General features: G+C 50.7%; 1 protein-coding gene across 1 annotated transcript in view; it reads right to left on the bottom strand.

Moving 5' to 3' along the window:
• The window catches only part of Adam12 (ADAM metallopeptidase domain 12), a 332,604-nt gene that overhangs the window by 92,979 nt on the left and 219,498 nt on the right, over window positions 1-20,127 (bottom strand). The window contains exons 5-6 of the mRNA XM_047554551.1: window positions 17,123-17,199; window positions 4,581-4,764 (exon numbers count right to left, since the gene is read on the bottom strand). Coding sequence (XP_047410507.1) covers window positions 4,581-4,764; window positions 17,123-17,199 — 261 coding nt within the window. The remainder of the gene's footprint in view (window positions 1-4,580; window positions 4,765-17,122; window positions 17,200-20,127) is intronic.

Here is a 20,127-nt window from a genome sequence, read left to right on the forward strand (position 1 = left end):
AACAAACACATGAACACAATTTCCCTGTCTCTGCAGTTTTCAGAGAAGATTTTTCTCATGAATTCAGAGGATTGCAAGCTCGGAGAGAAGCTTAACCACATCATAATAAAAAGCCATGAGGGAATGGCCGGCCGGGGAGGTTTGCTCTCAGGGACGGAGGGGCTTAAATAACCTCCCCATGATTTCCACCCATCAAGGATGTCCGATGAAAGAACATCACAGTTTGAATCCGTGATGTGGGAGCAGCACTAGGAACTGGTTGTCTGCCTCGATTTCCTTTTCAGGGGCTGTGAACAAAAGCCTGTCCCCAAAGAGGAACCTCAGTGTCTGCGGATGGCCCAGTGGTCTCCGTGCCAAGGTGGGGACAGAGGCATCCTTTGAGTCTTGCTCAGGGGAAAACCGGTTCCTGGGCCTTTCAAGGTCATCACAGCCAAGCTCCCAGAGACAGGCTACCCCCAACAGCCTGCCACCAACTCTGGTGCCGAGAGCTCAGCCCAGTCCAAGTCAGAAGAGCAAGCTGAGGTCAGGGTTTCAGGAGGCGCGTGGCGCTCCCTTCTCCACGTGGGCCAGAGCACTGCAGCGGGAGCGTCCACCCCACAGCGCCTGAGGGAGCTCACTGTGTGACAGGTGCTGTGCTGGGCCATGGGGATACGGGGACGGACAAGGCCACGGTCACTGGCCGCAGGAAGCTCACATTCTAGTGAGGCTGGGAGGAGGGCTAAGAGTAAAGAATCAACAAAAATAAAACCTACTGTGTGAAAAGGGCAACGAAGGAAATAAACAGGCTTCTGCAATCGGACGATGATGGTGAGGAGCAGGGGCTGAGTTAGCGGGGGCTACAGGGTGGGGAGTGGACGTGTGTGGCAGGAGTTGTGGGAACAGTGTTTCAGGTAGGTGGAACAGCAGCAGTGGGAGTCCAGAGGTGGGGAGGAGCCTGGAGACCTGCAGCCACAGTCAGTGTGCGCGGGTGAGGGGCAAAGAGAGCCCAGGGCTCGGGGCATGGCGAGGAAGCTGGTGGTGATCTAACAATCGAAGAGAGCGGGAGCGCTTGAATGTGAGATTGGAGAAACGCCAGTGTGGCTGCGGGGAGGGTCAGCTGTGAGTGCAGAAGGGCCGAGCAGCCACCTGGGTAGGCGCTGGTGTAAAGGTGGAGGTGGCGGAGAGGGCCAGGCACGTTCCGGCCAGGCATGCCTCTGGCAGACAGCAAACCTCTGTGGCAATGGCCCAGGCCCAGGGGTTCCAGGTCTGGCAAGATCAGCCAGTTAGATGGACCGAAAGTTTGGCTTAGTTTCCTGATTAAGGAAGCCTGGCTCCAGGGTGGCTTCGTGCATCTTCAGAGTGGAGCCCTGAGCTCACTCTGAAGGCCACCTCCCCTACTTGACAATGACATGAGTGTGGACTGTGTGGCTGGCCGGTGTGTGGACCGGCAGGACTCACCAGCAAATGAGACAGTTCATCCAGGAGACGCTGGACTGGACCGACTAAATGCTGATGGGGACAAAAGCCAGTCATAAGATTGACTCCGAGAATCCCGGGCACAAAGGAGACGTGCTATTTATGCAGTTTGCGTGAATCTGAGACCCGGTAGGCTTGCATACGGGAACCGTGGAGCCAGCTCACAATGACCGCAATGCTGAGGCTGGCCGCCGCCCCACCCTCGAAGAGAGCATGGCAGCCGCCCCTGGGGGCTCCCCCGGTGTGCAAGGTGAGGGTGGTTATGCTGGGAAATAGAGATGCCTGCTGACTAGAGAACGGACAGGTGGAGACCGGGCACGCCCAGGAGCTGCCTGGCAGGTCTTTCCTTACAGTGGTCAGCGCCACCCCACAAGGCTCCTGGCCAACAGGCGATGGGCTGCCTGGAAACACTGTCCATCCAAGGACGCGCCGTGGCTCTCCCAGCCTTGCTGTCCTCTGCTACTCGGTAGCCCAAGCGAACACTTCCTCCCAGAGAAGGCAGCGATTTTATCCTGGACTCGTGATTATCCTCCTGGTGGCGGGAGCAATGGTGGAGACCATCCCTAAGGAAAGGGCGACTCAAACATCACTTCCACTTGGAAGTCCTGTGGCTATTCTCCGGAGCAGGTCTCACCTTTGCCTGCTTTATGGCTTCATGAGGCGGAGGTTGAAATCAGCTTCCGTTCTTGAGTGCAGAGCCCATAGGGAGGGAAGGCGGCCGGGGGAACGGAGGGGTCAGGGTGCTTTAGCAGGACTTAAGAGCCCACGCTCCTGTCCCTTGTGCCCCTCCAGAGCAGCCTGGGCTCTTGCTAAACTCCAACGTAGAGCCTTGTAAAAATGACAAACAATAGCTCACGTTTGTATCATGGCTGGTGTATACCCCGAGTGCAGATCGACTCCTGAGGCTTGGTGAAGACACATGCCAACATCTACAGAAATCTCGCACCCGTAAACTATCTCTGCGAGAGTTAACCGTTCCTGCAAATGCTGCAACCTGTGAAGCAGCCGCTGTGCTGCATGGCCAGGCTTAATTAGCGGCAGTTACATTGGTTTGTTTTTGGTGTTAAAACAAAGGCAGCAATAAGTTAGGCAGGTGAGTGGCATCCGACTTTTATAAGATGTGCCTGTCGTATTGATCACAGGTGTCATCCAAAGCAATCTTCTGGGTGATTCTAATTCCCAAGCGTTCTGCTTATTTGAAAATGATCGTTTGTACCATCTTCATTACATACGCACAGTTGAGGTCAAGGTCGCTTTGCTTGCTCAGAAACAATCACAGCTATTTCTAGAGCGATCCGGAGAAACAAGCTGAACAGCATCAATGCCGTTCCCTTTTCAATTTAAAGGTTCATTTACACTCCAATATGTATTATTAACGAAACAGCATCGTTATCAAGTTCTCCCCATTTTGCTATCAGTCACAGTGACTGGAAATTACAGTGCCAATCATTGTCCTAGAGAACTGTGCCGAAAGAATTGAGATATGGTGGGAAAGTACAGATCAGGTTTGTTCTTCTAAATGAAATGGCAAACATATTCAAGAGACATCTAAACTGTCAAGTTATACATCACATAACGCGGATACCTGTCATTCAACCAGGTACTCAAAGCCAGGAGCCTGGGAAACAAAACTCAGATGTCCTTCTTGTTCCTGACTCGTCAAGTTATGGCTTAATCACATCTCATCCAAGGTCTTCAACCGAAGCAAGCATGCCCCAGGAGTGGAATAATCCAGTCCGAGGCTGCATGGGTCCTGGAGGTCTGGACCCTTAGATCTGTCCCTCAAGAAGGTGGAGCAGGGGCTCCGGGTGACTCTCCTTAGTGGTTGCTGCTGTGGTGCATTTTTCAAGCCCTGCTTTTCAGTATTCAGATACAACGTCCCCACCACACGTCCAGGTGAGCCACGGTGCCTGAGGGAGAGCTCGTCCCTCTTGTGACGGGGACAGAAGTTTCAAGAAGGAGCTTTCAAGCACCCACCAGAGAAAACCCTGGGAGCCCAACAATAGGGGAGGTCAGGGTCACAGGCAGAAAACCTGTGAGTCCTGGACTGGTGTAGTTAAGAGCAGTTTAGGGCAGGACAATCCACGGGTAAGCAGGAGATGTCAGGAAGGAGAAGTCAGAAGGATCCCTTGCTGTTGGAATTTGGAAAAGGGATTGATTGAGAGCGAACCAAATAATACTCATGAAATGTGGACTTTTATGCAGTGGTCTACTCAAATTCAAGTTAGAAAAGACAGAATGTGTCAAGAGGGTCAAGAGATGCATTCCCAGACAGTCATTTGACTGTCTCATCTTTGATTTTTTTCCTTTTGATTTCTGTAAATTGAGGAATAGGAAATCTGTACACATGATACCAGGAAATTGTGGATAATGTCCTTTCTGGTTGTGCTTATTTAAATTCAGAGCCCCCAACTTAATGGGGGAGGGAAACTCTTTACCTCTAGTACCCTAGTGCTCCTGCGAACGGCTGGGGCGGCCACTGTGAGGGACAGAGTTTTCACCACGTCCCTCGGGAAGGGTCAGGGAGGGGACTCTGTTTGCGACCACTCTTTCCAGTGCTGTGGCAGAAGGAGGACCTTCTAAGAGCAGAGCCAGGGAAGGTGGCCAGAAAACATGGATGGCCATGGAGGGCGGGGACAGGTGCTGGGGCGTGGTCTGTGTGTCAGCAAGGTCCCTTAGCAAGCAGCCCGGTGGAGGACACAGGACAGCTCTGCAAGGCAGGTTGGCAAGCGCCAAGCGTTTTCTGTCCCCTCTTATGGGGACGCTAACCATAAAGCAGATTGAATGAAGGAACCTGGTGCCACAGAGCCTAGGGCCATTTTGGTCTTGTTTGCCTGGTTGTGGTCCGACCTTGGGACAGGACAAACGGCAGCGTTGTCATCCTCTGACCCTGAGGATGTTTTAGCATATTTTAGCATGTCTGAGACTGACATGTGCCCCACAGCGAGGCAGATCTTGGACCCTGATCATGCTCTGCCGTGCCATGCCCACCCCTCCTGATAAATGGGGACGTCCATTCTGGGGCCCTGGCATCCTGAGGCAAGGTGTCTCCGGGGCTCCCAGCACCCAGGGTCCCTTGCTTGAGCTCAGTGTCCCAGAAGCATGGGACTGGGTCTCCCACATACCCTTCTCGGAGGCGTCTGGGAGGCAGGGTGGAACAGGTCCGCAGGGTGGCCGGTGCCGTTGTGCTGGGAGCCACACCAGCCCCAGCTGCTCCTCAGGTCCTTGGCTGGGTAGAGTTTGAATCGACTGGTGGCATTTGCCATTGGTTCTAAGATGTATGTTTTATTTTCAAACATAATAAGTCCCCTGTTGGAAAAGAAGTAAGAAAAAAGAATTAAGGAGGGCTTCTCGTTGGAGGCTAAAGTGCAGTTCTTAATGGGGAGAGAAGAAAGGGAGAAACACCCATTTGTTTATAGCCTCGGCTGAACTCAGAAAGGACATTTCTGTGTCATGGGTGTGCATTCATTCATTTTGCAAATCTTTTGAGAAACAACCCTGAGGATTTTTTCGTTTGAAATACTTTATGGCAAAGAACAGATTACATTTTGCTTTTATGTGCCTTTTCTCTTTTATGTCTCCAAGATATATTGCGAGGAAGAAGTCCTGAGAAAGGACACCTCATCTGCCATGCCCCATCTGAATCAGCAGACACCAGTCACAGGGGAAATCTTTCTTTTCTTCTTTTAAAGGACAATCCTAAATTATTTATCCTGAGCAGCCCTATTTCCTAAATATTTGAAGAGATTCAGATGAATACAAATTTATATATTTTTAAATTTTATTTATATAATTTGTGAGGGATGTGCAAATAAGGAACCAATGGAAGTTTTCAAAGCATTTGAACTGCTCCTCAGAGGCCAGGTCTGGCTCTGGATCCTGGGGAAGTCTCCTTATAGAACCCAGGGGCACCACGCGGAGTTGCTCCAGCCCCACAGCTGAGCAGGTGGCCTTTGGAGTCCAGCAGATCTAAGTCTGAGCTCCGGATCTGCCGCTTTCTAACTGCAAGACCTCGACCAGGCTCCCCTCTCACTGAGCCTTGGTTCTTCCAGCTGGAAGGTGGGGCTGATGGGAACCCCCGGTCAGGGCGGTTGTGCTATCCTGTAAGAAGCTGGAGCCAGTGGAGGATCAGGGAGTGCTTGAATGGCAGCACCTCTCTTTGCCACCGGTAAGGGTGGACCCATGGGTGAGGCTGCTGTGTGTGTGTTGCTCCAAACACTGAGCGTTTTGGAATGTGTTTGGAATGTTAACATATCCGCCCAGAGGAACAGGGGCCATCTGTGACTCCCTGATTCAAAACACAACACCCACAAGATACAGTTACTTCTGGAAATAACAATACCTAAGAAAAGAGCCCTTCCTGAGCCAACATTTAGGTTTGGGAATAAAAGTATAGATTGTTTTAAAAAATGGACAAATTTGCTAAACATTCTAATAAGCAGAGGCAGAGGTGGCGTTCAGCCGTGGTCCATGACTCTTGTCTGACCTTTGGAGCAGAGTGGGGCCTTGTCCCGGGACCTGAGCAACACGCTTAAGGATCTCTGCTTCCTTCAAGCCAGGGGTATGTTGGCTCGACTGCTGTTTTCATTGCTCTCTTTTCCAACGTAGGACAGCAAAGTATTTTAATTTAAAAGGGGCCTCCTGATGCCGAAGGAAAGGTTTCCCAGGAGAGGTGGCAGTTTGGTCACAGTAAACTGGCAGCTCTGCACACTGCACACATCCAGTGCCTCCCACCATGTAGCAAAGGGACCACAGTCTCGGCTTCAGAAACGCACAGTATTTCCATGCAGATTCACCTGAGTGTAAAGGGACAGTCCAACACCGTGACTCACCTTTTCTTGAGACATGAACTTCCGCAGACTCAATGGCATAATTCACATACGCATTCCATGTAAACCACAGGATGGTTCACGTCATGTTAGCAGATTTAGGCTGAGGGTATGGCCCATGGACCGCAGTTCAGGGCATTAGTTCTAGTATGTAATTTTTCCTGCATCCACCCCAGGGTGTGGGGACACCTTTGTCTTTCAGAAACAGCTGGTGAATTACATTCTCCATCAGTGTCCCGGACGCTGGGGGCTTGCCCCAGAGGAGGGACCTTGTGAGGGCTCCTGGGTCAGTCATGCTTGCTCACTGTTTGTGCAGCCCTACGCTCATCCTCGGCTTCCTGATGGTGCCTCAGTGGTTGGCTAGTTAGGCACTCTTAAGTTTTGATAGGATGCCAGTATTTCCATACTCAAATGGAAGAGGTTGGAATTGGTCAGTTTTTGTTGTTGTTGTTGTTGTGTTGTTGTTGTACCAGGGATTGAACTGAGGGGCACTTTACTACTGAGCCACATCCACAACCCTTTTTAAAATTTTTTTTTTTTTTAGAAACAGGGTCTCACTGAGTTGCTAAGTGCCTTGCAAAGTTGCTGAGGCTGACTTGATCCTCCTGCCTCATCCTCCTGAGCCGCTGGGATTGCAGGCATGTGCCACAGTGCCTGGCCCACATGAGAGGCAGCACCAAGGCCAGGGGTCATTAGAAACCATGGAGAGTTAGGCTGTGGGTTACCCTGTCCAGAGATGGGGAGTCCATAGGGTTTGGAATATATGAATAATTTTGGGTTATGTCAAATCCCAAAGTCATCATGCATGGCTCTTCTACCCTGACCCCAAGCTAGCATCTGCAGGTATCACCAAGTTGGTCATTTGGTCCTGATTCTGGTCATCACCTCTGTGGGGCAGGTGCTGTGTCTTTCCTTGAGCTGTTCCTTATAATAAGACATTTCTAATTTTAGAAACAGGTCATGGGGACTTTATTAATGTTGATTCTTGGAGGCCTAAATTAAGATAGAGAACTTTTAAAAAACAAGCAAAGGGAAAGTGGAGATTAACACACTTGGAGAGGAAATATAGATTTGCTACAAAAGGGACTTTCCTTCCCTAAAAAAAAAAAAAGGGTTCTATTTGTGTTGCATTGATCTATTTCTATTTTGCATTGATCTAAATAAGCTGAAGACGTACAGTAAAACATGTCAGCATGTTCTAATCACAAGAAGCAGATTATTGCAAAAGTTCTCTACTTAATGGAAAATTTCTAGAAATTGTTACTTGGTCATAAAAATGTTCACATATCTCCTTTTATCTTTTAAGTCATCCAGAGGCCAGATGTTGAGAAACAGGGGTGAAACCCTGCCCTATGCTCCACACCATTGGCAGCTTGTAATACAGCATAATTAAATAAGTGCTTTGGACTATCTTGGGCATAATTAATCACTTCACTGTAACGATTGTTGGAAACAACAGTGGATACAAAACTGAAGCACTCAGGGGTTCTGAGATGCAAAAATCTGATGTTCTCACAGTCCTCTCTGGCCCCAAGTTAGATAAGGCAATGTAATTTGTTTTAAGTCGAATGTCATAGATATTTGGTTGTAAACTTGGAAGAGTCTCAGAATATGGATTTAATTCTAGCAGTCTTTGAACTTTCAAGGGAAAAGGGGTTCTTTTCCCTGGACAGATAGGGAGGAAAAGATCAGAAGGGAGTCTCCAGTGTTTGGGAAGGATGGAGAGGGTGGCAACTGCTTTAAAGAGACAGTAGGAGGGCACGTTGATGAGCTGTCATGGGGAAGCTAAGGCCACGTTCTGGGGCTGCTGGGGGTGAGGAGGGCTGCCCCCCGTGGTGCCCTCCTGGAGTCTGGGCTCTGGCTGGGCTCCTTCCACCTGCAGCTTGACTGATCCTCATACAGCAGTGCCTGGGCCTTCATGTCTTGCCCAGGCTGCCCTGGTGCAAGAGGCAGAGCTGGTCCTAAGCCAGGCCTGTGTGTCCCCCACACTCTCCTACCTCCCAGCTCTGTTTGGAGAGGGAAAAGATGCCCAGAGGGACAAGCCCCCTGATACAGAGATAGAAGACAGGGGCCAGAGAATGAGCTGCTCCTGTGAAAATCCACAGCCTTCCTTTAAAATCTAAAATCCTGTTGTTTTCTTCTTGAATGGAAAGTAAGAGGAATCTGTTAGAACTTTAAGTTGATTTTATCAGCTCTCAAAGTGAAAAACTCAGGAGACCTATTCTCCCTAAAGATAAGTTTCGGTCCTCTGAAAATTCAGTTTTAATCTCTGAAGCAATGGTGCATTGGGCAATCACACAGCTTAATGCTTTTGCTCTTATTGTGGTTTTCTTACTCCTCCCAGGCAGGAAGAGAGTGGCACATGGATTCTGACTACCTGCAATAAGCTAGTGATTAGAAAATGAGAATTATCCCGGTCAGTTCAGTGTTTAACCGCTAATTGAATTTCCTGGAAAAGGACTTTTGGTCTCAATATCATACCAGCAATCGTAAGTTAGAAATGCAGTTGGCATGAAATTTAATTTCAGTCCTTCTCTCGGAGGAGCTGATGGTTAAAAGCAATGTCCTGCCTCAGAGTTGTTTGACAAACAGTACACGAGTGAGCTACGTCAATACTCGGGGCTCATGCTCAGTCCCATGTCCACGGGAACTGCCTGTGCGCATGCAGAACGAATACCCATCACCCCGGCCATGGCAGGTACAGGTGAGGCTCAAAGTCACCTTGCCTGTGGCTCCTGTTTCCATGTAACCCACCACCAGGGTGGCGATGTGAGAAAAAAAGTGGAAGTCTGAACCATCATAGAGGATTTTAAGAATAGCTCCTACAGGTTGAGCATCCCTCATCCAGGATTCAGAGTTCTAAATGTGTGTAAATCGGAAGCACTTCTGGTCCCAGGGCTTTGGGATACTCAACCTGTGCTGGCATATCCATAATAACAATAGCAGCTACGAAGAGCCTGCCCCAGGAAAACCCCTCTTTTACAATGACAGCTTAGCTGAGCAATAACCTGTATGCCATTAGGTTTACCCCATTAAAGTGTGAGATTTAGTGGTTTTTAGAATACTGAGTTGTGCAAACAGCACCCCTAATTTCTGGACACTTTCATTAACTCTCAGAGAAATTTTGTTATTAAATATTAAATATTTGTTACTAGCAGCCACTGCCCACCCACCCCCACCCCCATGAACCCGGCTTTTAAATGTACTATTTTTCTCTAATTTTTGCAGAAATTCTGTAAAGCAGATGCCTTGAGCCCATTTTGCTAATGAGAAAACCATGAAGAGAGCCCAAGGTCACTCTAGCCCCAGGTCACCCCCGGCCACAAAAAGACATGCTTCAGTGCTGATCCCTGGTACCTGTGTGAATGGGACCTTACGTGGACAAAGGTTCTTTGGAGTTGTAATCAAATTCAGTTTCTTAAAATGAGACCGTTTGGGATGAAGGCAAGCCCTAAATCTAACGACATGTGTCCCTGGAAGAGACAGAGAGGTGACGCACAGGGATGAAGGCCAAATGAGGATGGAGGCAGAGCCAGAGTGACATCCCCATAAGTCAAGGGACACAAGGATTGGCAGGAGTCACCAGCAGGCACAGGAGGGACTCTCACCTGGAGCCTCCATGGACACCTGGACCTTGGACTTCTGGCCTCCAGAAAGCAGAGAGAAGTTCTGCTTGCCAGCCACTCAGTGTATGGTAGTCTGTGATGGTGGCCTCGGCACACTAACTCAGCAGCACATGGTCAGGTCCCAGAGGACCTGCCTCCTGAGCCTGCTCACTGCCCATGGCCACACTGGCTGGTCAGCACTCACGCTTGGGAGGAGTAGCTGACTTGAATGCCAAGTGCAGAGCTATTCAGTGCAACTGGGTGGCCAGCACAGTGCTGTGGGCAAGGTTGAGAAATAGCCCTGTGTGGAACAGGGGTCTTGAATGGCAGGGAGGATAGAGGCAGGGAGCATGGGGGCTAGTGAGTGGCCATGGGTGAGTAAGGATGCAGAATAAGGAAGGTCTGTGCTCCGAGAGAGAGACTGCAGTCAGACTGGGGGACACGTGCCGATGGACGGTAGGAGCCACAGTGGAGAGGGGGGTGCTGGACTGGGCATTCCACGGAGGCCAGGCTCTCCTGGCTGCGTTCACTGCCATTAGGTCGCACCTGGCTGCTAGGCCTCAGGTGGCTCATCCTTCCACACACACTTCATGCAGACTGAGACCCACCTGTCACTCACACTCGGAATTCCCAGCTTCCAGGACTCTGCTCCTGCTGTGCCCCCACCCTCGGCCTTCCTCACACCTGTCCCGGGAAGCCTAAGCAGTCTACCTGCCCCTTGTATTGTGACTGTTGTGGCCACACCACTGGCCTCACTAGAAGCAAGTTGCTTCAGGGCCAGGTGTCCCCACCCAAAGGCCTCAGACCATTCCTGAGGCAGGTGTCTGCTGGAATGACCTTCCAGAGGCCGAGGGAGCAGGAAGTCTTGAGGGCCAAGGTTAAGGTCAAATGGGTTTTATTTTCACTCGATGCAAATTTCTTGCTTGGTATGATCCACTGGACTTTAAAGAGCCTTAAATACCAGGACTGGCTGGGATCAAGGGGCCTTGGCACTTCATCGTGTGGGCAGAGCACATTATCCCACGGACACTTCCTGAGGGTCAGTACACAGCAGAGTCTGGGTTCTGGTTTCTCAGAACTTGCAGCCTGCAGACAGGAAGGTGGTGGCAAACCACTTCCATGTGCCTGAACTTCTGGGGCTTTAGACCTCTTGGCAACAGCCATTTAGGCTGAACTATGAATCTCAAAAAGACCACATCTGTCCAGGTTACAGAACTTCAGATGTGAACTGAGAGGGGCTGGGGGGACATGTGGCCCCTGGCTGGGCCTGGCCCTGCAGGAAGGCCATGCTCATTCCATAGCCCCAGCCTCCCCCATGTTTTTCTCCTAAGGGTTTTTTTCCTTTTGGTTTCTCAGCTGAGACTTCTGTTTGGACTTCTTAAATGTGCCAGATTGTTAAATTATAAACAATAATGCTGTGTCCATGCAGTACTTAAGTTTGCAATGACTGTGCTTGTCCTGATTGTTAAATTGCAAATTATTATTTTCATTATAGTGGTTATCCCAGATTCCATGGGCCATAACACTGATCAATTCGAATCTTGGAGAAAATAAGTTGATGGCTATTTTTAAATAGTATGGGGCAAGAAATTTTCCTGCATTGTGTGTTATATTGGTATTTACTATATAAAAGTTGGTGTAGTAAATATTGTATTACACAGTTAAAAATCGATGCAAAACTTTCAAAGAGTACGATAATGTGTGTTCAGGTACAAAGAGCCTCCCATCTTGATATAGTTATTTAATTGGCTTTCTAAATGCATTTTGTGCTGTCTTTCCTATCTAAAACCTAGTGTCGCTCCAGCTTATAGCCAGGGGCTATGAGGAAAGTGTCAGAAATATTCTTTGCCCTGAAGCCTGTTACCACAGGGCAGGTGGAGCAGAGCAAGAAATGGCAACCAGCTCCCGAGGGGGCAAGGAAAGGGCGCCTGAGGACAGGATGTAGACAGTATTTATGAAGCACCAACTCTGCACAGGAACTGTGCTGTTCCTGATAAGTCAAGGTGGTACCACAGTGGGGTGGGGAGAGGTCAGGGAAGCTTCAGGGAGGTGTCATTTGATCTAGGCCTCGATGGAAGATAGGACCCTCCAAAGCCACATGGGAGGTGGGGAGAGAGGTGTGTCCCAGGCAGAAGGACAGCAGGGACAAAGTCAGCAAGATATGTGTGGTACATGCTCTGGACACAGCTGTCAGGAACAGGGTGGCTTCCTCAGGCAGGAGGATTGCTGGATCCGAATTGTGCAATGGGAACGAATGTTGGAACCAGGAGCCAGCAGACATGGGTCAGGGTTGGGTTGTGCCTGTTGTCTCTGGGGGCTGTGAGGAGGACACCTTCACAGTCTGCTTCTCTTTGTAAACCAAGGAGTCTCGCACCTGCACATGGCTTCTGTGAGCATCTCATGAGAACATGCAAGAGCTGGGGGCAAATGCAGGCCGGGTCTCCCCCGACTTGAGGTGGCAACGGGAGTGGCGGGGACGAGCTGGCAGATACCAGCTGCATCTGGGGATGGGGTGTTTGAAGGGCCACAAGAAGGAGCACTGGGCTTACTAGTACCAGGCTACAGCATAGAGACCAGGCCCTGAGGACGCTGAGCCCCTGGTTGCTCTGTAAGACAGTGGGCTTGACGCCTGCCCATGCGCTCATGGGAGCAGAGATTGTAACAGTGCTGAGAAGTGGAGTCTGACACATGCCAGTCATCATCACCCAGGTAGTGTGTGTAGGTGTGAGCGTGCACATGAAGATGTGCATGTGCATGTGTGGGTGGCTGGTGTGCATAGGTGTGTCTGTGTGCGTGCATACCTGGTGCTCAGGAGTTGTGACTCCATTTAAGAATGAAATAACCTGCTCTAAACCACTTCTATCCACAATGCTAGATGCCATTTCCTCACCTCATCGACCACCGCTCAGCCCGTCTGTCCAAGTCTCTGTGATTTCATAAGAAATTAAGCCACAGTTCCGCCCTGCACCTGCAGGTGATGGGCACACCCGGGGCTCACCCTGGAAGCATGAGCCCTGGACACTCCTGGTGCCAAACGTCTGAGCAGGAGCTACAGGGTGGGGCAGGGAACAAGAGCAGGTGAGAGACAACTTTCCCCCAGGAGGTCGGGCGGCAGCCAGAGAGCTGCAGGCGACAGGAGCGTGGTGTTCATGAACAAGAGCTGAACTTGGGCACCTGGCTGCTCTGGTGCTCCAGCAGGATCCCGTTGGGGCTGGACATCCGTCACATTCTGAAGGACACCAGCTGAGCTCCTCCAGGCTGGGAGCTGGGTTCTCTCCCCGTCATGGTGACAGGAGGCTCCCGTGCACTGTGGTTGGCAGAGCATCGCGTGCATGGCATGCCCGGGCGCTGACTCGCTAGCAGGGATGAGGGGCAGGAGCAGCAGGAGCCCCGAGACACTGGCATGGAAGGACAGGGGAACAGGAGGGCTGCTGCCGCAAGATGGTACTGACCGGGTGGCACGTCGTGGGGAGACTCGGACATGGGCCAGGGTAACCCAGCCTGAGCTTCCAGCCTGACTTGGAGCTGGCTCCACGCTGACCTGGCTTCTGTGACTTCCTCTGTGTCGCACTTCTTCTCTCCTCTACAGAGCTGCTTCCTTTCCAGCCCCTCTTTCCCCTGGGCTCTTCATGTCTCCCCGCTGTCCCACCTTTTATTCCCTGAAAGCTTCGAGAGGTGAAGGGCGACCTGCTGGTTCCTTCCCCTCGTGGCCGTTCCAGGACAGTTCTCACCGGCCCACCTTCCAGCAAGCCTCTTAGCAGTGCGGCTGCCCGCTCTGCCTTTCCCCTGAGCGCCTGGAGCCTGCGGGTTCCAGCTGCTATGTCCGAGGGCGCCCGGCTTGCTCCACCTTCCTGGGTCTCCACGTACTCGCAGAGCCCACCGTAGTCAACAGGATTTTTATTCCTATTTCCTTTTTTAACGTCTGCCAGGCGGGTGCCATGTAGATGAAGACGTTCTCCCTTCCCTCCCAGCCCCAGCCGATTGCTCTGTCAGGGAGCAGCTGATGGAACACAGCTTTCCCCTGGTCTGATTTTCAGCTGGCAAGACTGTAAAGTTTGGCTGCACAGTCCCAGGATTTCTCTGCTGATGGACGGTCTGCTGCGTTCGAAACAGTGGCACAAAGATCTGGGTACTGGAATCCTCGGGGGCACACATGAGGTGTGCCTTAGGCCCGCACAGTGCTCCCAGTCCCTGTCCTACTCTGTTTTGGTGACCAACACTAGACAACCAGCACTTAATCTAGATTTCCTGAGACCCTCACAATGCTTTTCTCTACCAAATCTGGGGACACAGCAGAGACGGATCCCCCTCCAGGCACTGGGAGAAGTGGGTGCTGACACTCGGACCCTCCAGGTGGGCCAAGAGAAGGCACCTGGACCATGTGGAAGGAACTGGGGACCCTCAGTTTTCTGTGCCTTGTGGGAACTGGAGAGCTTTGGCAGCAGGCCTGGGACAGAGGGACAGTGGGCAGTCCAGGGGTGGAGTCATAACTGAGTGGCGTGACAAGTGCCGGGGCAGCTTTGTCCTGTTTGGACCTTGCTCTGCAGGACACAGGTGTTCATCTAACTAGCTAACCATCCTGGTTCATGAAGAGTTTTATTGAGGGTGAGAAGGAGCTGTCAGGAATCCCTGGAAAACCCCTTTTTCTTTTCCCAACAAGGATTTGATTTCCTGTGGGAAGAACCTGTTGAAGATCAGACCATCGGGATGCCGCAGAGGTCACTCACTGGTCTCAGGCTTGATGGCTTGCATTGCTGAAGGGGTCCTTTTGCTCCTGAGGATCCCTGGGTCTCATCTGTCCACCTTCTGGCAAAACCTCACTGCTTTTCTTTGGTGCCTCGACCCTCCCTGCTCCCTGTGGGGCTGGGGCAGACTCCCCTCCACCTGGCCCACCGCATTCCCTCCTCACTAGCCCTTCCCACTGTGCTCCGAAGGCTCGTGGTCCACCCTCCAGTCCTGCTCCACCAAACCTCCCCCTGAACCTCTCTGTCACCTCCTTCCCCAGCTGAAACCTGGCTGAGCCCACATCCCTGTAGCTTCTCCGCATGGCACTTCATTTCAACCTCTGCCTTGTGGACCTGGACTCCTGGAGGATGGCTGGTTGTCCCCTGCCACCTGTCACTTCCAGACTCTCCTTCTCTGAGCGCCCACCATGCACGCTGGGCCAGTACTTGCGTTGGGGATCCCGCCTGCTCAGGGACTGCCTGTCTTCCTCCCAAATGCTCTAGTAGCAGGACCTTGGTGCTCTTGCACATCGGCGCCCATACTACCCCGGGAAGTGTTTCTGACGCCAGCAAAACTGGAGGGGGCATGTCTAACACTCCTGGAGAGGCTGCTAGACGCTCATGTGTGTGGTCGCCACCTCTGTGCAGGCCCACCGTCGTCACCATGACACTGCAAGGCACCTGGCTGGGTTCTGCCCCTGCAGTCTACTTCACTTCCAGCTCCTGGTGGAAACTTAAGTCTGGCCACGTCACCCCCATGCCACACTCCTAAGGTCCTCATCATAGTCAGGGGCCATGGGCAGACTGCTGGGTCCCAAAAGCAAATACTTAAAGAATAAACCTGACATCACACATTGGGGAGGAAGTGAGGAAATGCAGCCCCCGTCCTCTGGGCTGGAGTGGGTTGGGGGCTGAGCAAAGAGCCCTGTGGGAGGACAGGGGTCACCCACTTTCTCACTGGCAGGTGAGCACTGGGCAGATGAGAAGCTTGCTCACTGTGCTGGGGCCAGGGCCAGGGGGTACGCAGCCTCCGTTAGCTGGGTCAGCACAGCCTAGGAAGGGCTCTCCCGCCGGTGCCAGCAGGGACACGAAACCATGAGCTGCCCTGGCCAGGCCTCTCCTGAGGGTCCCCTTTTCCCTTCCCCTTTATTTTCACTCAAGTCTCAAGTGCCCAGGACAGAGCACCGCTCAGTCACGTCCCTCAGTGTCCAGCCTTTCCTCGGCACCTTTGAACCCCACGTGAATTCCACGCCCTCCACCCAATGCCGCCCACAGAGCCTGGGAGCTTCATTTCCTTGCGTCCCCCCATCAGACACGCTGAGTAGCCATCAGCTCAAGAGTCCTTATGCACGCCGCTTACGTACCAGGGCTGAGGGTGGCTGGGTTTCCTCAGGTGCCCACCTGCCAGCCTCACGGGGCTTCTGTTTTGCTGGTGGCATAGTGACCCCACTGCAGCCATTGCCACGCTCACAATCGCAGTTTACTGACGTGTGTGTGTGTGTGTGTGTGTGTGGCACATTGCATGTGGCACGCCGTTCGTGGTGCTGTGTTACGTTACTTGTGGTGCATGTGTGTTGAGATGTTATGCACGTGTGTGCGCTCCTCATCTGTGGTGTGGTGTGTTGTCACCTGTGTGTGTGCTCCATGGTGTGTGTGAGGTGAGCTGCGCTGCTATGTGCACCTATGTGCCGCACGGGGTATCCCCTTCTCCACTGTCCCAACAGAACTCACAGACACGGAGGCGGCTGCTGTTGGGCCCCACGCAGTCCTGCTTTCTAACTCTGGCTGGCACCCTCCTGCAGGCCCTCCCCTCCTCTCGCACTCTGTTGCCAGGGCCCAAACCACCCCAGGATTTGAGGATACAGGCTGTTAGTCCACAACTCAATAAATAAGCCCAGTAAGAAGGCTGAGGCAGCTGGATATTTGTCAGACAAATGGTTTTCCTGGGGAGCGTAAGAGCCAGCTGATGGTTCACAACTGTGATTTGCAAGGACCGGAGCTGTGAGTCATGCCCAGGGCTGGCCTTCCAGCCGCAGAAGGCAATTATTTCTTGCACTGTGCCCACGGCCCAGCAGCAGCCCCTACCCATGCAGCCTGTAAGCAACTCACCTGGGTCACTGTTAAATTAGTTCTTTTATTTTGTTTCCTAATGAGAAGAGGCCCTTTACAATTTTTATTAAGTCAGCAGCTTCAACATTAATACCTAATGTCCAATCTATCACAGTGGGAATCACTAAGCATCAGAGTCAGGAAAATGAAAGGTAATTCACACAGCGCTCCAATGTGGAAACTCACTAGTTTAGCGGCCGGCAGCCTACCAGGCTTGAGGTCAGCCCTCAAAAGGAGCAGGTAACGAGAAGCTAAGACCCCCCCGTGCGCTGTGCTGCTATGAGCAGTCAGGCCAGGACCCTGTTGCCCGGGTGGAGGGGCACCTGGTCTTTGAGGCCTGGTCACTCACTCTTAGTGATTTAGAGTGAATGGCAAGAGCTGCTGGGGTCATGGCACTTACCTGAGACCAGAACAGGTGCTGAGGCTGGCCACGGAATCATCATATCCTTGCACATGTCCATGATAGTAACAATGACCCTGAAAGGGACAGGGGAGAAAGCTGGTTCACTCATAATGCCTTTTGCCCACGTTTAAGCCAATGGCCTGCAATCCTCCACTTGTTTGAGCTGTAGAATGTCATTGTTCATGACATATTTAATGCCAAGTCTAATGTGACCTAGCCGGGAGTACTTGATCTACTCAGAAATTAACAACAGGGCTTTAAAATTCATCAGTTCCATCCTTGCCCCTTTGACGTCCTACAGGGAAGCCCCGATGCAGACTGTTTCACAGAATCCAGCAGCAGAACAAATCACGTTGACATTGCCATTTGACCCTCATGTAAATTGTCTTTCATAATGAGATGAGGAGCTGTATGGGGTATTTCAGCACACTGCGAAACGCAATAAAACCAGGCCTAAATCTATGGCTTATGAAAACAGAAGAGCCCAGGAGCGGAAGAGGGGAGGAGAGGGGAGGAAAGGAGAGAAAGAGAGAACTGCCCCGCATTACCCGAAGGAGGGCTGGAGGTCTCTCAGCAGGAAAACAAACAGGAAGGTCCTCTAAGACAGAAGTGCCGTGTGACATGCCTGAAACATTCTGTTCTTTAATAATGTCATGCTCGAAGAAAGAAACCACAGCACGCCGCCTCCATAGTGAAGATGGATATCCATCCAGAACCAGGCTGGACTTCACCGTGGAACACAGTCATGCTGCAGTGCCCATTAACGGTCACTGGCGAGGAATGGCTGAGCACATCCAGTGCTCCTCACCAGGTCCTCGGGAAGCGGGCTGCACCCAGGGTCCCTGCGGGGGAACTCAGGTTTCAGCCTGTTTCCATCTCAGCAAAGGGCTCTCTCACTCAGGAGGACAGAACTTCGTGTCCAGTTGTCCTGGGTGCCCAGCAGACTTCCTCGGCTTTGCTAAGAGTAAAGGACCAGAGGGGTCTGAGTGATGGAAGAACTCGGATGACACCTTAAGAAAGGCGTGAAGATGATTGTCACAAAGTGGAGGACAAGATTTGGGGATCATTTGAAAAGCAAGGAAAGGAGGGAATTGTGGGGAGATTTGCTATTTTGGCTTTTTCTTATTGATGTGGAAGTTCTTTATATATTCCAAATATTAATAGTCCACTTGTTATGCAAGAATTATCTTTTATCTTTCTTTGCTTATGATATTTTCTGTTTTCGAGAGCTTCTGATTTTTATAAATTCAAGGTTATCCAGCTTGTTCTTTCTGAATTTTGTGCTTTGGTAAAGATGGCTTTCTGAAGGTCACAGATACATCTTTCTTTATTTTCTTCTGTTTTTTATAGTCTTGGCAATCAGCTCTTTTAATCTCTCCAGAGTTTATTTAATATCTGGGAGTGTGGGGTTGGCATCCAACTTTCCCCTACAAACCAAGCACCAGTTATTCTCTGTGGCCACTTGTCCTCCTGATTTAGGGTACTACCCTGTCACACACTGAATATCCACAGTAAGTTCGTGGCTCCACTTTTAGGTCCTGAAGTCTACTGAGGCAAACTGCCACTGATATTTTCCTATGCCAATACCCCACTGTTTTAATTACAATTGTTCTCTATTACATTCTGATATCAGATAGAACAAGTTCTCCTTTAAATTTAAGATTAAATCCCCACACCACTGATATCACCATTTTTTTTTTTTTTTTTTTTTGGCGGGGTGGGGTACCGGGGATTGAACTCCGGGGCACTTGACCACTGAGCCACATCCCCAGCCCTATTCTGTATTATATTTAGAGACAGGGTCTCAATGAGTTGCTTAGTGCATTGTCATTGCTGAGGCTGGCTTTGAACTCACAATCCTCCCGTCTCAGCCTCCCAGGCTGCTGGGATTACAGGTGTGCACCACTGCTCCCGGCTGATCTCACCATTTTAAAGTGCACCATGTCATTTGTTTATGCCACACCGTTCACAGTACCCGTGGTGTCTCATGGCCTCCATCACTCAGCTCCTTAAGGTGGAGCAGACCATTGCTATCTAATTCCAAAATGTTTTTTATCACCCCAAAGAAGCCTGGAGCCCTTCAGCAGCTCCTTCTTCTCCCTTCCCAGTCCGTCTATGGATTTTCTGGTTCCCTCATTTCATATCCACAGAAGCACACATACACGGCCTGGTGTCTGGTTTCTTTCACTTAGCATAATGTTTCCCAGGTTCCTTTCCACTGTAGCAAGTACAGGGCTTTGTTCCTCTCAGGCCGAGCGACACTCCACCCTATGGATACACGGGTTACCATTTGCCAGGTGACTGGAGAGCCTTGTTTCTGCTTTTTGCTGTTATGAGTAATGCATTCTGAACATTTCAGCACCAGTTCTCGTGTGGACATGGTTTCAGCTCCCCTGGATACACACCATGGTAGGAACTGGCTGTACAGCTGCCTGTGGATTGGCTGGATCCCATGGAGGCTGTGTTTAGCTGTGTGAAATCCTGCCACTCTGCCTTCCCAAGCAGCTGAGCCTGTTTATATTTCCGTGATCAGCACGTGGGGGCCGCAGCTTCCCCACATCCTCACCGACACCAGCCGTCCCAGTGGGCAGGAGCAGCAACTCCATGTGGGGTGGGTTTCTCTTTTCAAAATGACTAAAGATATGGTACAGCTTTTCATGAGCTGTGGGTCATTTTTACGTCTTTGAAGAAATGTCTCTTCAAATCCTTAGCTTGTTTTTAAACTGTGTTGTTGTCTTTTTATTGTAGAGTTGGGGAAATCTTTTGTATTTGGGACATGATTCCTTTATCAGATGTATGGTTTGCAAATGTTTTCTTTAATTTTTTGGGTCATCTTTTTATTTTGTCATTTTATTTTTTATCATTTTCCCCATTTAATTGTCTTGGCAACCTTGTTTAGAGCAAGTTTTCAATTAGGAATGTTTTGTTTAAAAGTTTCTGTGCTCTTACTTCCTATTTTCTCTTTTGGACAAATTTGGAATCAAACTTTAAGCTCCATAATA

This window comes from Sciurus carolinensis, chromosome 5, assembly GCF_902686445.1.
Source record: "Sciurus carolinensis chromosome 5, mSciCar1.2, whole genome shotgun sequence".
Classification (NCBI taxonomy): domain Eukaryota; kingdom Metazoa; phylum Chordata; class Mammalia; order Rodentia; family Sciuridae; genus Sciurus; species Sciurus carolinensis.